At 33.6% G+C, this 18,437-nt stretch overlaps 1 protein-coding gene across 1 annotated transcript; it reads left to right on the top strand.

Annotated features, from left to right (window-relative positions):
- Positions 1-1,156: 1,156 nt before the first annotated feature.
- On the top strand, positions 1,157-18,021 carry LOC110021883 (SUPPRESSOR OF GAMMA RESPONSE 1-like). Its single transcript, XM_020720587.1, has 5 exons — positions 1,157-1,342; positions 8,164-8,305; positions 17,157-17,343; positions 17,433-17,920; positions 18,001-18,021. Exons 1-5 carry the CDS (start codon positions 1,335-1,337, stop codon positions 18,019-18,021), a joined length of 846 nt encoding a protein of 281 aa, XP_020576246.1. The 5' UTR covers positions 1,157-1,334.
- Positions 18,022-18,437: the final 416 nt, after the last annotated feature.

Raw genomic sequence — 18,437 nt, forward strand, 5'->3', positions numbered from 1 at the left:
ACACACACCATATTTGCTTCTATAAAGCCGAACCACACTACGATCACGATCTTGAAGTTCTGAAATCAATTGGTATGCGAAAACAATATAAAATGTAGAAATTCACACAATAATGATCAAACAAACGATTTACGTGGTTCGACGTTAAAATTTTCAGCCAATGTCAACAGAGAGAGAGATTTCACTAGCACTAGATGTGGAGAGAAAAATTCTAGGGGTTAAAGTTCTACATTTCTCATCATAACTTTTTCACAAACCCTAAGTTCTTTTTATAGTGTAAGATTAGAGTATACAAGTAAATAAAACAACAAGACCTAATTACCCCGAATTACAATAATAGAACCCTTAAATATGACAGAAAGACGGCTCAGATTTTTTTCATAGTTTTGTTATCGGGATATTTTGTATGCTTATGCATAGGAGTGTACACGAGCAAGCTTGAGCGAGCCTAGGCTCGGCTCGTGTTCGATACACGAGCAAGCTTGAGCGAGCCTAGGCTCGGCTCATGTTCGCTAGTTAAAAAATACTCATGTTCAACTTGTTTATATATCAAGTGTGAAACAATTGTTCGTGTTCGACTCGTTTGCTTAGCCAGTCTAACACGAGTTATTAACGAACAATGAGTCATTTTGACAGCTCTATTCACACAACAATAGGATGTTAACAATATGAGTGAGATTTAAATCTTCTTATTTCTATTAAAGTATTCATTTAAATGAAATTTAATATATTTTTTTGTTTTTTTAAATAATGTTTTAATTGATTATCAATTTTTTTAGTCTTGTAGCAGGCATCAACTTCTATATATATATATATATAGATATAATTATTTTGAGCCACACGAACATAGAAATTATTAATGACTACATAAAATAATCTTCTTAAAGTAGCTTAATAATTTAATACATAAAAAAAATTAATATTACTTAACAATAATTTCATCATTATCATTAATGATTATTATTAAAATTATATTTGAACTGGTCAACATAAACTCTCAAATAACCAAATAAATTATAAAAAATTAATCAAACTTAACTCTATTGTGCCAAATAACTCGCAAAATTTAGTTTTCTTCAAATTTATTAAGTTAAGATTTATATATTTATTAAATCCTGCTTAAGTTGGGCCAAACCTTTTAAAAAAAAACCAAAAATTAAACGCGATTTGTGACTTGACTGGAGCTGGCAGCGCTGTATTCTCACTCTCCTGAAACACGCCGACAGGAAGTTAATCGACGATCCATCTGGCGATCGCTGATACATCAGCTTATCGCCGGCGGCTCTCGGAATCCCTCTGGACAGAAATATTGTCTCTTCGGTATTTTCCGGAGGATGACCGGGTACCCTCCTTAGCATTGTTTCTTTGCTCTGTCTTGAAGGTTCGGTTGATTCTTGTTCGGCGAATGGTTGATGCCTAATTGGGGTTTTGGATTGTTGGGGAGAAGTGCTGATGTGGTTAGAAATGTCAGTCTTTGATGGTCGATTTGGTTCAATTTGCACCTGCTTTCTTTTTATGGTGATTTTCCCTAGCTCAGGTGATATGTTTAGTTTGATATGATTCTAGGGTTGATGACGAAAAATTAAATTTGCTAGTTGTTATGCCATATTGATTTGTGAATATGCTGCCAAATGCTTCCAAGCTTTGGAGGTCATATATGTTGTCCTAGCTTAACTGGCTTGGCATTCTTTAAAAGTGCAAAATAAATGGCTTTTCTTAACCATGGAAAAGGTGTTCATCTCTTTTAAGTAAAAATGTGTAGCTTGTGAGTCTTGTTGGCATTTCATGTTGCTTAATCAAATATGGAGAAATGGGAAGTTAGAAGGTTGTGTTTGGGGTCCGTCCTTAGTTTTAGAATATTGAAATTAAGGGTAGGACATTAAGTAATGTTTTAAGATGTATACTTTCAAATTCATTTTGAGTTTGGAGGTTAGGGACATGGAATAATTTGGTTAAAAAATTAATTATTGAATCATCAAAAACTCAAATGCTTTCAAAATACTTTGAGGAAAAGTATTTTGGTACTGATATTTAAAAATAAAGGAGTTGTTTAGGCTTATGGTAATTATTGGGGAATAGACTGATTAGTTATAGAATGAAGTTATGTGAGAGGTCAATGAACATAGTCTTCGAAAAGGTTATTTGTAAAAAAAAATTATCCTGTTAAAGAATTAGTTTGAATTTATGCTAGAAAAATATAGTATAGAGGTAAGTTTTGTTTTAGTTAAATAATGATAAAATATGGGGAAGGAAAAAGTTATTTTTGTTGTTTTTATTGATTTTGGGAAGGTGTATGTTTATGTATGAGAATTTTTAAAGTTTAAGAAAAATTGTTAAAAAGTTAAGTGGAAGTGACCAAATAAAAAATTTAAGTCCTTACTCTTTTATAAAGAAATAATCTCTCCTGAAAACGTTAGAAAGAATAAGACATTCAATTATATTTTTCTTAGCATCAAAATAGAATGAATTTTATGCAAGAATAACATTGTTATTTTTAACAAAAAAATTCATTTGGAGTTCTTATAGAATGAACTATACATCCTATTAAATTTAGAAAGATAATTAAATCCCTAGCTGTTATTTCTTATTATTTATTGCCTATTAGCTTATTATTCTATTGTTTTTTTTACTTTAATCTATTTTATTCTTTTCTGATTTATTTTATTTTGTTTTATTTCTCTCCTTTGTTGTGCCTATTGTAATTGTGTTTAATTGCCCTTTCTTCTATCAATAAAATTATGCTGCTCAGTCACAAATTTGACATTTTATTAGAGCCATGACTGTAACCCCTAGAGGTTCTACCTAGTAGAGCCATCTGTATGTCTTCTCCTACAGGATTCCTGCCGGCAACCATCTTTAGGCCATGGTGCTACTGTTTTTCCATGACTTGTGGCCTCCCTCTATAACCTACACTACTTAGAAGTGCCACAGATCTTACTGTTGCTTATTTTTGCCAATTCTTTCGCATCACATCCTATAGTCACTTGAGAGCAGACTGCCTACTGTTGACGTTGGGCGGTGCTTTGGGATTGCCCACTTCTGATCCTTACTAAAGTACCTCTTCTGATCCTCTCCACGATTCAAGCCTACCCCACCGAGAATCCCACAAGGGTAGTGTCATCGATCAGATTGCCTACTGTTGACTCAGATTACCTTGCTGAGTAGAAGTGTTGCTTCAGATTGCCTGCTGTTGATTGTTAGCTGCTCTCAGCTCTAGCTCTACAACGGGTAATAAGGATGCATCTGACCCGACCCCTGTCTCTATCAGCATTCTGGCAATGTTGGGGTTAAAGGCCTCTGTTTTTTCCCTCTGCCGGTTCCAACAGCAGCAGGATTTCTCTGTTCCAGTGCAAGTTCCAACAAGCACAACTGTCGACCTTCCTGCTGTCTGTTTCCACCAGCCATAGGTTCAGTAGGAAGAATTCCTACGGTTATCCGACGTTAGTCTTCCCTGCGGGGTCCGAATTTCTGCAGTGATATCCGTCTGTCGTGATCATACCGAATTTCATCGATGGCTCTGAACCTCGATAACATCTCTTTTGGTTCATTTGGAATTATGAAGCGGGATCCTCTCTACTCAAGCCACTTTCACCAAGATTCGTCGGGAAGAAAATCGGAGACTTGTCATGCTTGACACTTCTACTCTTTCAGTCGAATCATCCGCATTGATCTCAAATAGCACTCAATCCTCGTCCATGTCACCTTGGTCGATCACCCCACTTGTGATTACTGCCACAAATTCAGCCACACTTGAGAAAAGCGTTGGAAACTTCACGGTAAGTCGGCTTGCAAATTTTTGGCCAAATCCTCTACTAGCAAGAGTCTCACGGCAACGACCGAGTTTACCATGAATCAACCGAATCCTACCCAGAATATATCAGAATTCTCTGAATCCCTGAAAAATCAGATAAAACAATTGATCAAGCTTCTAAGATCCCATCAAGTTTTTACAGGTTTGTTGACCTCCCACGCTCAAAAAAGCACACTTCCTGTGACTTTCATGATTTGTTCCTTCTCTAGTCTGTGGATTATTGATTCATGTGTCATAGATCACATGACTAGATGCTTACAAGTTTTCTCAATCTATTATTCGTGCTCTAGAAAAAATACTGTTAGGATTGTCGATGACTCTTGTAGCTCCATTGTTAGTAAATGGTCAATTGTACTAACAACAGATCTAACAATGAAGTTGTTTTACATGTTCCTCAGTTGCAATATAACTTGTTATCTGTTGCAAGTTAACGAATGATTATAATTTTATTGTTAATTTCTTTAATGATGGTTGTGTTTTTTAGGATCATCGTTCGGGGAGGAAGATTGAAACTACTGAGAGGGTAGCTGAACTCTAGTACTTCTAAAAGAAGAGCATGAAAAATACATATACACCTCTCGGGAGTTGTAGCTTATTTCAAGGCATTGAATATCCTATTATGTTATTACATTAACGTTTAGGTCATCCTAGTTTTCAGTATTTAAAAAAGTTGTATCATTTGATATTTTTTAATAAAAATCTTTCTAATTTTCATTGTGAGACATGTCAGTTAGCGAAACATCATCTGGTCCATTACCCATGCCACACTTACACACCTTCCCTTCTTTCTCCCTCATTCATAGTGACCTATGAAGACCTTCTCGCACTCCCAGCTACACCAATAAAAGATGGTTTCTAACTTTGAATGATGACCACACTCGAATGATAAGTGTCTACATTTTAAAAGACAAAAAAGTTGTTGTCACATTCCAAAATTTATACACCTTCATTTTAACTCAATTCAAAACTCCTATCCAGATCTTTCAGATTGACAATGTTTGTGAATTTTTTAACTCTATTTTAGGTGAATTCATAGTGAGTAAGGACATCCTCCACCATAACTCATGTACGGACACTTCTGAACAAAATAGAGTAATCGAGAGGAAAAATCTCTACCTCCTCGACGTTGTTCGCTCAATTATGTTTCAATCCAAAGGCTTGAAATGTTTTTGGAAAGATAACAATCTCATTACCCACATATCTCATAAATAGAGTTACATCTAAAATTCATACATTTCGAACCCCCTTAGCAATGCAGATGCCATGCTTCCCACCAATCGGATCTGCGTATTAGACCATAAGATTTTTGGGTTTACTGCCTTTGTTGGGAACATTGCCCCCAATCAGAGTAAACCTGATCCTAGATTCGTAAAATATATCTTCCTTGGCTACTCCGCCACTCAAAAGGGGCATCGGTGTTTTAATCCCACCACTAACAAAATATATGTAAGTGTTGACGTCTTCTTCTTTGAAAGCGTTCCCTATTTTCATAGCTTGACCCCAAGTAAGAGGGAGAGCTTAGGTTCTTAGACACTATCCTTTTTCCTACTCCTATGGATGATCCCCCATTATTCCAGCTATTGAAGAGTCCCATGTACCGGTGAGTGCACTGTTAGGAGAGTTCCTGAATCCGGTGAGTACGCTATCTCCTCCTCCCACCATTCGTGTCTACACTTGGTGCACCCGTTCCAATGCTCCTACTTTGGAACCTGCTACCTCTTTAGAGGACCTTGACTCCACTTCAGGCGACATCCTCAGTGCGACTCCTCCGAATGAGGATGTGAGTTCTCCAATTAAGGTATGTAATCAAACATACTTTCTCTATTCTATGTCAAAATATGTCTTTTTGCTATTTATCACTGACTTACAGAGCATTTGCCACTACCCTGACAGAACACAGAACCCTGCTACTATTGTGGTTGCTTTTGCTGATCCAGCCTGAAAAACTATAGTAATGGAGGAGATGAATGCCCTTTAGGGGAACCATACATGGGACTTCGTCAATCTTTCTCATGGTAAGAAAGCTGCAAGATGCTGATGGATTTTCAGCACCAAGTTCAACTTTGATGAATCCCTTAAACGCAATAAGACACGATTAGTTACCAAAGAGTACTCACAGACTTCAGAGTTGACTATAAGGAGACATTTGCTCCGGTGGCTAAGTTAAACGCTATTCGGATCCTGTTGTCTCTTGTTGTGAATTTGGATTGGCTTTTTTTCTAGTCAGATGTGAAGAATGTGTTCTTGAATGGAGAGCTTACAGAAGAGGTCTACATGTCTCTCCTTCCTCGCTTTGACTCTACTGCCTCCAAATGGCAAGTGTGCTTGCCACGAAAGTCTCCATATGAGCTAAAGCAGTCCCCCAAGGTCTGGTTTGACAAGTTCACAAAGGTTGTTGTGGGCCATGGTTTTACTCAGACTCAATCGGTTCATACTCTCTTATTCCGACATTCCTTTAATGGGCACATAGCTAATCTTATTGTCTATGTTAACGATCTTGTTCTTACAGGTATTGATCTCCCAATATTCGAGCCCTTGAAAGACATTCTTGATAAGTTCCTTGAAACGAAGAATTTGGGATTTCTCCGATATTTCTTAAGCATGAAAGTGTCACGATCATCTCGAGACATTTGCATATTACATCACAAATATGTGATTGACCTATTGGAAGAGAACAACCTTCTTCTGTGCAAACCAGTGGCTGTCTCTTTGGATCCCAATGAAAAATTATCTGACATTCTCAATGCTGTGCTTGTCAACAAGACTCATTATCAACACCTTATAGGGAAACTCATCTAACTTGCCCATACTTGGCCCGACATATGTCATTCAGTTGGTATAATGAGTTAATTCATGCATGTCCTCTATGAACACAATTTCCAAGCTGTCCACCGGATTCTCTACTATTTAAAAGGTACATCTGGCTCAAGTTTGTTTTTCTCTCGTCTCACCTCTCGGTCTATTACTGTTTGTACACATGTTGATTGGGTCGGGTCGGTTCCATGACCGACGTTCTACCTTAGGATATTGTTCATTTGTATGGGGAAATTTGATCACATGGAAAAGCAAAATACATTCTATGGTTGCTCGGAGAAGTGTTAAAGCTAAATTTTGGTCTATGGCCTTAGGGATTTGTGAAACCCTCCGGTTACACATCATGCTCCATGAACTTTGTATGTCAAGCATCATGTTTGTGAAACCCACTATAGCTATTTGTTATAATAAGACCGGAATCAACATTGCTCACAATCCAGTCCAGCATGATTGTACCAAACATAAGGAGATTGATAGACACTTCATTAAGGAAAATATTGAGTCTGAGGAAATATGTGTGCCTTTTGTATCTTTCAGTGGTCGACTAATGAATATCGTTGTCAAGAATCTTTCTCGACCTTTGTTGAACGACTTCAAATTTAAGTTGAACATAATTGATATCTATGCTTCAACTTGAGGAGGAGATTCAGATTTATAACGACAATTAAACCCCTAGCCATTTTTTCTTATTATTTCTTGCCTATTAACTTATTATTTCTTGTCTTTTTTATTTTATTTTGTTTTATTCCTTTCCTATTTATTTTATTTAGTTTTATTTCTTTCCTTTGTTGTGCTTATTGTAATTGGGTTTAAATATACTTTCTTTTATTAATAAAATTATGCTGCTCAAGTCACAAGTTTGACACTTCCTATAAAAGTGGCATTTTATGAAGTAGAAAGTGAATTCCTCGAAAGCAAACAATTAATGATCTGTCTTAGTAGTCATAGAAAGCCACTAAAGACTTATAATTAGTGAAGCAAAAAAAGATTGTGTGTATTGGATTAGGTTAATAGCTAAGAATAGTAGGGATAGTAGAATCTCCATTACGAAGCAAAGAGACACGAACAAGAAATCGGAGAATGTCGGAGGAAGCTCTACAAAATATTGTACATCTTATTTCGTATTATGGTAGAGCTATCTCTATATTGATTTTTTTTTCTTGTGACTTGTGATGAGCTTAGAGATTGAAGCTAGTGGCTCTATTTTTTAATCTTCATTGTTTGAATGCTAAATAATAGCTTCATAGTTTAATTTTTGTAGTTTGAGTGTTGAATGATGACATAATTCAAGGATGTTCGACGACTTTTGGGATTGATATGCTCCATTGTTGCTGCCTCTGAAGAATTGTTTGTTAGCATGAAATTAATCTTTTCCCTTTTCCCTTGCTATTATCTCCTAAATCCAATAGTAAACTATATATTTGCTTAGTCCTCCTAGACTAGCGAATCTTAAGTTTTTTTTTTCTTAAGGCGATTTTATTGTCTTATGTCATTTAATGTTTTGCTAATCCAATTAATTATTTGTATGTTTCCTGTAGACCATCATGGTTGGTTGATAGTAAACGAATTGCCAAAAAGATAAAAAGTGCATCAAAGAAGGCAGATCCCACTAACATCCAATGGATTAGCAACCCCACTAAAGCTTGTCCACGGTGCAACTACATTCTCGATAATAGTGATGTAAAACTTTTATCACATGCAATTTCGTTGTTTGCAAATAATTTTCTTTCTTTCATATACAGTTCTATTGTTGGCAAATGCAATTTTTTTATCTTTCACCCAAGTCTAATAGTAGATAGTGAGGTAAAAAGTAAATTCAAAGTCTATAAGGCTGTTTTTAATGTTCTTTCTTATAATTTCGAAAAAAGGGAACTTGTAAATGATTTTTGTTAACGTTTCTTTTATACTTGATTTTTAGATTCACATGTAATGTCTCTTCATTTGGTAAATTTCTGGAGCTTATGTAATTCTTTGATGGGTGGCTCCTATGGTTTTGTTTGGAGACTTGTGGAGAGTCGGTAAGTTGATGGTTTTTAGTGTGCAATTTGAACATGCTTACGTATATGCTGTCTGGCTTGAACTCTTGACAAATTTGGTTGGAACATTCAATTCACACTTTCAGTTGTAGCTATTTAGTTGAAATGTTACATATTATTTCATTTGTATGATTATTAGGAACCAATTATATTTATAATGAATAGCTACTAATTTAAGTTCAAGATATCTTGATTTTTGGCTTTGTTCCATTAGATTTCTTTGGAACATTCCATGTTTAAAACTATGGTACATTCTTAATCGAAATACTGCTACCTGCCTTTGGTTTATTTATTTTGATTTTAAGTTTGATAACATATATATTTAAGGTGTTAAACAAATTTAATTCTAGAACCAGTGATTTAAAAAAAAATCTAATTTATTGTTTAATATATGTCGGTTGCTCAGGTAGCATCATATAGGTATTACAATTGTGTGATCCAGGCTTTACTCTAGCACCTATATATCAACACAATGTTAGCACTTTGTAAATCTCTTGATATTGTTTATGATGCAAAGTATATCTTTTCTTTCTCTACTTGTGAAGAACATCCACAAATGATGAAGCTGCTTACTTCATAACGGTGCTATTTTGATTGCTATTATAGATAATTTTCTTAGATTGAAAATTTTGAAGTTTTTAGTATTTTGTTTTTTATTATTATAATATATTCTTATAATTGAGAATATTCTATATTTTTTATTTCTATTTTATCTCTTATATTCGCTACTTATAGATACTTGTATTAGTGATGAAATCACTCAAAAATTTTAATTTTCTTAATCAAGCATTTGAGGAGGTTTAATCATAACCTTAGCTATTGTAACCTTTCAAATTTCTTTTATATCTTGCATCTCATCCCACCTGCACTCGTTGTGCTCTCTTGCAAGTAATGCTCACATGTGCAATGGTTTCATGCCTCACTGGGCATGCGCCTATGCACGATCAGCGTGTTTCATGTCTCTACATTGCTCCATTTCTTGCACGACACCTGCTTGCATGTGCTTACGATGTGTTGCACCTTGTTTGTACAATACATACCGCTTGCACCCCCCTTTGGTTACATATTTCTCGCCTCACTTGCATTGCCACTTATGGTTGTTTCCTTTATGACCTCATCCCTAAATTACCTCTATGATTAATTTAATCTTCTTGTCCTTGGCTCTCTTGTCTCCATGGTGTTTGTTGATTGCTTCCTTTTCCCCTCTTATAAACAAAACCCTTCTCCGCTATTGATATTCCAATCAAACTCACAACAACAACAACAACAACAACAAGCCTTTATCCCACTAAGTGAGGTCGGCTACATGAATCCTTTTTCTCCATGGTCCTATTGAGTGTCATATTTTTATTTAATTCTACTAGATTAAGATCATTTTTTATACAATTTGCCCCCAGCCCAAGTTTTTTGAGGTTTACCTCTACCTTAACATAAATAGAGTTTAAAACATCTACCCTCCTAACTGGATCATCAAATGGCCAACATTTAATGTGACCAGGACATCTAAGAAGACTCTCTCTAATTTTGTCTACCACTGGAACTGGAACTACACCAACTATTTCACAGATAGATTCGTTTCGCATTTGATCTCTAAGTGTCAAGCCACTCATCCACCTAACCATTCTCATCTCAGCAATACTTAACTTTATTTTATGCTTTTCTTTTAAAGACCAACATTTTGCGCCATAAAGCGTTGTAGGTTTCACCACCATCTCATAAAGTTTTCTTTTAAGTTTTAAGTCTAAGTAGTATTCTATCACACAATAAGCCTAATGCATTCCTCCACTTCAACTGACCAACCTGAATTCTACTAATAACATCCCCATCTATATCATCACCACTTTAAACAATAGACCCGAGATATCTAAAATGTTCACACTATTTATTGATTTGATCACCTATTGTTACAATTATATCACTAGAGCTGCTACTACTAAAATTACATATCGTGTATTCAGTTTTATATCTACTCAAACAAAGGCTTTTAGACTCTAATGTAAACCTCCATAAATAAAAATTTTCCTGAACTCTTTCTCGAATCTTATAAGAATAATATCACCAACGAAAAGCATACACGAAGGTACATCATCCTACAACTATCCAGCAAGAACAACCATAACTAAAAGTAAAAGGATATAAACTTAAAGCCGATCCCTAATGTAATCTAACTGAAATAAGAAAATACTTAGTCAATTATCTTTCTGTTTGAACACAAGGAACAACTCTTGAATACATATCTTTAATGACTTAAATATATGTCATATTAACACTTCTTTCTTCTAGAACTCTCCAAAGATCTTCTCTTGGAACCTTATCATAAGCTTTTTCGAAATTAATAAAAATCATATGTAGCTCCTGCTTACTCTTTCTGTACTACTCCATCAAATCTCTAAATAGATGTACAACTTCCATAGTAGACTTGCCCGACATAAATCCAAACTAATTATGAGAAATCTTCATATCACGTCTTAATCTATGTTCAATCAGTCTCTCCCATAATTTTAAAGTATGACACAATAACTTGATTCCTCTATATTTTGCACTCTTGTGCATCCCTTTTATTCTTAAAAATGGGGGCCAAAATACTCTTCTTCCACTCCTCATACATCTTTATAGTTTTTAAAATATTAAAGAGTTTAGTAAGACAAGAAACTCTTAAATGTTCTTAATAAATCCATACTTCAATTAGAATATCATCAGGTCCTATTGATTTTTCACCATTGATTTTCTTTAAAGCCCCCATCAACTTTCTTTTTAGTAATTCGATGATAAAAATAAAAGTTTTATTATTATTAATGATATGAAGATCACTAAGGTCTATTGTATTTTTAAAAACTTCATCGACAAGTTTATCAAAATAGCTCACCCACACATGTTGAATATCTCTCTAAGAAAAATACTTTTTGATTTTCATCCTTAATACATTTTATTTGAATTAAATCATTACTTTACCTTTCTCTTTATTTGGCTAGATAATTCATATATTTTTCACTCTCTTTAGTATCTTATCTATTATAAAGATCACTAAAAACAAAATTCTTAGCGTCACAAATTATTCTCTTCAACTCCTTACAGATCACCTTGTACTTTTCCCATTTCGCTAAGCTTTTACATTTAAATCAACTTCTTTAATATAGCTTCTTATATTTTATTTTTTTTTGCGCATTATATTTATTTATAAAAAAATTTCATTTTCCAAATACATCGTTTGGTGTTTGTTTAATAGTGTTTGTTATTTTATCCCATATAAAGTTAACTTTTTCATGAACATCTCAAATCTTGAAATGCTCGTTAAAGTACATAACTAATAATCGATATTTAGTACTTAGATTTTCACTTAGATTGACCTTATAATCTTTACATTCTCAATGATCACTTTTTCTCATAAGAAATTAATCAGTGTGTATTTTATTAAATCCATTCTTATAAGTAATAATATGCTTATCTCCTTTCTTAAATTAATTATTAGCAATAATAAAATTATAAGTTAAAGCAAAATTTAATATAGTTCTATCTTCTTCATTAATGACTCCAAAACTATAGCCACCATGAATATTTTAAAAATTTTCTACCGCTCTATCAATATGTCCATTTAAATTTGCTTTAATAAAAATTCTTTTTGCAAGAGTCCATTTAAATTTGCTTTAATAAAAATTCTTTTTGCCAGAGATATCATTTGTATTAATTCTTCCAAGTCATTCCAAAATTTTTCTTTTGAACCTCTATTTAAACCTTCTTGATGCACATAGCACTTTTAAAATTAAAATTTTAATATCAATAACAATCTTCGGGACTCCAATTTTATCTCCAATTCTATTAATTTTTACAATATTATCTTTCAAACACTTATCTATAATTACACATACATCATTTTTAGTGTGATTCCTACATGATTACTAAAGTTTAAAACATAAGCCATCAATTTTCTTAGCATTTTTTCCAACCCATTTAGTTTCTTGAATGCATATGATATTTAGATATTTATCTTCCTATTTATCTTCCTATGAACCATAATATTTACTAATTTCATTAATTTACCTGTGAGAGTACTTATATTTCAAGATCCTATCATAATATTAGTTTCATGGACTAATTTCTTTGCCCGCATCCTTCCATAACGTGGGGACCCTTGCTTATTTGACATTATTCAGGCCTCGGTGTAGCGAACCTTAAACACTTTTAACTGTATTCAGATCCTATAACATTTCGCTTCCAATGGATGTTCTATCATTTACACATTGATTTAAAGGATTTATGTCATGATTTTCAATAAAAATTTTAGGCTGGCTGTCGACTATCTAACGTAACCCTCAATTTTCGTATCTAGGGCTTGTGAATCGGCAATAACAGTGTTTATTGAAGTTAGTCGCAATCAACCTCAAAGATGATAATTCTTTCCTGTGGTGTTTATTGACCGCTTCCTTGGCTCCTATTTAAAAAAAAAAAAAACCTCCTCCCCGCTTCCTTGGCTCCTATTTAAAAAAAAAAAAAAAACCCCTCCTTCCGCTATTTATATCACCCTTAACTCAACGGTATCCTTTGGAGTCTCCAGCACTTGAATTAACAAACATTAAGAAATTCTCCAATTGGCAAATCTTTGAATATATTATTCTTATATGGATGCTTAATAGACCTGAACCTAATGTTGCTCTTACTGTCATATTTTAGGAGATTCTTAAAATGATGCGTATTTTTTACTATTATACCTACCTTTAGGACAATAATATCTCTTAGGTATTTACTCTCTATTTTGACATGTGCCCTGTACTATAGGGTAACAAGTCCATTCAATATTACTATATTGCCACAAGGAACAAATGAGATGAACTTTTTCACCATCAGCCATTTACCATTGATCCCTCTACATGGCAACAATAAAACAAGGAATCTTTTGTTGTTAAAATTTTTCTTTTTGTCTCCATTCGTCGTTGCAATTTATTCATGCTTAATTGATGGGGCCACTTTGTTGTTATAAACATCTCCACTCACTCATGTATTCTATGGTTACTAGGTTTATTGCTCCATTTACTTCTAATATCAAATAGACTGTTCTTGTTGGCAACATGAGGTAATTAGGGTAAGCATTGTTGTGGCGGCCATGATAGTTGAGGTCATAACTCTTTTCCACCTTGCCGGCACTATTGAAGTACTAATGACTCATTTGACCATTATTGAGATTCAACTTGTCACCACTACTAACCTTTGCTGACTCAACTGGCACTCGTTCCAAGTATCTTTCATCTTCAGAAAGAATATGACTACCTCCTACAATACTACTAGCTAACCACCTCGACCTCTTATGCAATTTTATCTTTTAATTTAACTGTAAGTGTCATTTAGTATATCTTGGGTCTTATTTTGTGATGTCGCTTCCCATATAATGGATAACCCACAATTATTTTTTATCCCATATTATGATTTTTTTTTCTGTCATTATTATTTATACGTCATTCTCTTTAAAAAGTATCTATTCATCTCTTATATTAATTTTAGACAATGTCGTATGTCTTCCCCACTTTTTGATTAACTTTTGTTTTTAAATTGGTATCCCAAATCTTACAAATGCTTCATAATTTTCTCTCTCTGCCAGTTTTTTTTGAAGATCTCATCACTGGGAATACATGTCGTCAGTAAGAATACAAGTGGTGGTGTTGAAATTAGAGGGATTTTAAAAAAAAAAGAATTAGAGGAACTTACTATCTCTTCGATGTTGTATCCATTTTCTTATCCTCCATCATATCCCTTTATCAAAGCTATTGTACATCTTGGCAACATCCATTATCTTATCCTCCATCAGATCCCTTTATCCAAGTTATTGTCATTTTGGTCATCCTCTGCCACACCATCTTCAAGGTTCACTAATATTTCCTCTACTTGTAAATTTTAATGAGAAACTTGTGAATGTAGTGAACACCATTGTGCTCCTTTTGTGTCTACATCATTTCTTAATAATGCCCTTTTTGATTTGGTTCATTTTTATATCTGGGGTTGAAGCCTTGTGCCTACTCATCTGGGTTTTTTTTATTTCATTTCTTTTTTTGATTGATGACTACACCAAGGTTTAGTTAGGTATACCTATTAATGCTTTGGTCCAAAATATTCGTTGTTGTCAAGTAATAACAATTTAAGCTTTCACCTATCTCAAAATTCGTTACAGTGATAGTGTTGTTAAATAAATGCAGTTACAATTCTTTCCTGCTTTTGAATGTAATGTCACACATTAGTTATCATGTTCTTATACATCTCATTCAAAAGTTGTGGTTGAACATAAGTGGCGTCATATCCTCTGTGTTATTCATACCTTAAAATTTAATATTAATGCTCTATCATAACTTGGGAGAGATGCCTTAGTCAATTGTGGGTCATCCATATATATTTTTCCACTTCTTTATCCACATACTTCTATTTTTCTTTAATTCATTGAGCTCTTACATTTGTTTTGTCGACACTATTTGTTATGAAAGTGATTAACTCGCCATTGTACTTTTAAGTATTTTTTTGTCGCTATTATCATACTATAAAAAGTGATCATTATTATGATCTTCTCGCTATTCCATTATTATGATTTATTTCCACTTGCACCGATCTCTCTTTTGCTTGGTCTTTTTACATTACAGGTTTTAGTTGCCAGTCTCGCTTATCTCATTCTGGTTTGCCCCCCTTACATTTTGTCTACATATTTGGGCATCTGCCAACACTTTAAATGTCAGTTCTACATATCCTAATTTAAATGTCAGATCTGCATATTCTAATTGCCCTTTGGAAATGTACATGATATAATCTCTTGTGTTGATCATTTGTCATTTTAGTTTCATCAGTTTATCTTTTCTCTCTATTATCTCTATTCCACTGAATTCTTGGTCTGTTGTAATTGGAAGATTGCAATGAATATTAAAACCAAGTCACTCCCCTCTGTTGGAGCAAAGTATATTTCATGGCACTGGGTTTTCACAGTTGGATTTTATCCAAATGAAATTATTAACCACTACAAAGCTAGATTGATAAAAAAATGCTACACACAAGTTTATAGCATTGACTTACTTTTTACTTGCATAATTCTATTCACCTTTTTTTCTATGGGCATTAATAGTGGACTTTATTCCACATAATGTCAGCAATGATTTTCCTTTTGGAGAATTGTCAAAATATGCTTAAATGGAGCAACCTCTAAAGTATGTTGCTTAGACTTTAGAAAACTATGTGTGTTGAAAACAAAGTTATTATGTCTAGTTTGATAAATTCGATAAAATCTTTATTTATATTGGTCTTCAAAGTAGCTTGATCAATTACTTCATCTTCATTTCCCTTTTTTCTTTGGTATAATGGTCATTTTGCATATATTGATTACATTCTTCTCTCTGGAAATGATGCTTTTGGTTTGAGGAAATAAAGCATCATCAAAATATTTTTTCTACTAATTATTTGAGGCGTATAAATAATTTATAGTCATCAAATTTGCTTAATATTGAGATCATATTTTCTCTTTCAAAAGTAATATGCCACATAATAGCTTTGGAGTGTTGAGTTTCCGAGGTGTAATCTGATTGACTCCCCTAGGAGACTCTACAGACATCCAGTTATGATGAAAGCTTTGAAGATGCTTCTTATTATTGATGTATGCTTGATTAGCTGATCCAATGATAATGGAAGTTTTGACGATACTTCTTATTATTGATGTATGGTTGATATGCTCGTCTATCTTACAATTCTTCCATTTGATACTTTTTCTGCTATGATATGATTGGTTAGCACATGCAAATTCTAACTATCTTAAGAATTTTAGAACATATAGAAGGTCTGGGTGAAAAAGTTTGGTTCATCAAAATATGATCATTTAAAATTTAAAGTTTTTTGTTGGTGATAACTATGTTTAGATTCATTGATCGTCAAAGGTTAATTTAGGATATCATATTTTTATGGAAATAATATTTCATGAGGATTAAAAAGCAGTTCTTTTTGCTAGATATAGTTTTGAAGTTGAATGTGAATTGTAAGGATCAAAATTTTAATAAATAATTTGGCTTTGCGGTAGTTTAGTCCTTGGTTCTTAATTATGATAATCATACCACAATTCACATTGTTAGCAAACTTATTTTTCATAAAAAAACTAAATATTTTATAGTTGATTATTACTTCCTTAGTGATGCAATTCTAATTATCTTCACTTCATATCTCTTTGGTGCAGAGTAAATAGTATAGTTTTGTAAACGCTCGAGGATCTTTGCAGCTGGCAAGTACTCTTTCATATTTGTCCTATAACTTGAGAAAGTGTATTATCTTAAAGTTGTTACCAAATTGGAAATATTTAAGTTTTCAATATTTTTTTCTTATCTTTTTAATATATCCTGAAATTTGAGGATATTCTTTTTTTTTTTGTATTATTTTCCTCATTTTTACCTCTTGTAATTGTGTGTATATGGACACATGTATCCGTGATTGAATCAATCAAGAAGTCTTAGCTGTCTCAGTACTGACATTCAAATGTTTTGACACAGGTTATCCAAGAGTGGCCAGGCTTACCTCATGGTGTCAAATTTGATCCGACTGATCATGAGCTTCTGTGGCATTTGATCGCTAAAGTTGGAAAATCAGGTGGAAGTCCTCATCCTTTCATAAATGAGTTTATCCCAACAGTCGAAAAGGATGATGGAATATGCTATACACATCCTCAGAAATTACCAGGTGACTGATTACCTGAAACTTCCTTTTTAATGTTGCATTTTACATTCATTTGAACAAGAATTTTTTTTTTCCTGTAATTTTTATTTCAGGAGTTAAAATGGATGGGAGTGTTACTCACTTTTTTCATAGAACGTTCAAGGCATACAACACTGGGACTCGCAAGCGTCGTAAGATAAACACCGAGGATCATGGGGATGTTCGCTGGCACAAAACAGGAAAGACAAAACCAGTGGTTTTAGATGGGGACCAACAGGGATGTAAAAAAATTATGGTTCTGTATGCCAGTGCTGTCAAGGGAGGCAAAGCTGAGAAGACTAATTGGGTGATGCACCAGTACCACCTTGGCACTGGTGAGGACGAAAAAGATGGCGAATTCGTTGTCTCTAAAATATTTTATCAGCAACAGTTCAAACCATTTGAAAGAGGCAGAGTAGAACCAATCATTGAGAATGAAGAGACAGGTAGTGGAGAAATGGAAACTGTGATGTGTGCCGGATCTTCAACTCCTGATTATCATGGGGAAAACCAACATCTGATCAAAATCTCTGAGATCTCTGATCAGGCTGATCTTATCCAAGTAAACATATTTTCCGGCCTAACTTCTCTTTGTGCTATATATGCCATTCTTCAGCCTTTTGCTGTTTTACATAATTGCAGACTTACTCAGCAGAAAACTAGCTTTCTTTTTACTAGCTCATTTGAAATGCACTTTTTTTTTTGTATTGTTTTGAACTTTTGAAATAAATTAGAACAATGAATCCAAATTGAATAAATACATGATAAAATTTCAGGTTTAATTAGACTTAATAACATGAATAAGTTAGTAGTTTCATATCGTTGCATTAAAAGATAGATGTAAAGACACTTTGTTTATCTTCATATGGATGGGCTATAGACAATACAATACTCCAGTGCAACTGTTCATCATGGCAACAATTTGTAGGCTTCTCAAACATTTCTATAAGCTGTTTACTCTATTGGAAAATTATAGACTTTAGGGCAGGAAATTTTCTATTTAGTTTATTTATTTATATTTCTTATGAAGTTCTCTATTCGGTTGAAGCCTTAGAGATTCAGTCTCTTTGGCTTGCTCT

Source organism: Phalaenopsis equestris, unplaced genomic scaffold, assembly GCF_001263595.1.
Source record: "Phalaenopsis equestris unplaced genomic scaffold, ASM126359v1 Scaffold000151, whole genome shotgun sequence".
Lineage (NCBI taxonomy): Eukaryota > Viridiplantae > Streptophyta > Magnoliopsida > Asparagales > Orchidaceae > Phalaenopsis > Phalaenopsis equestris.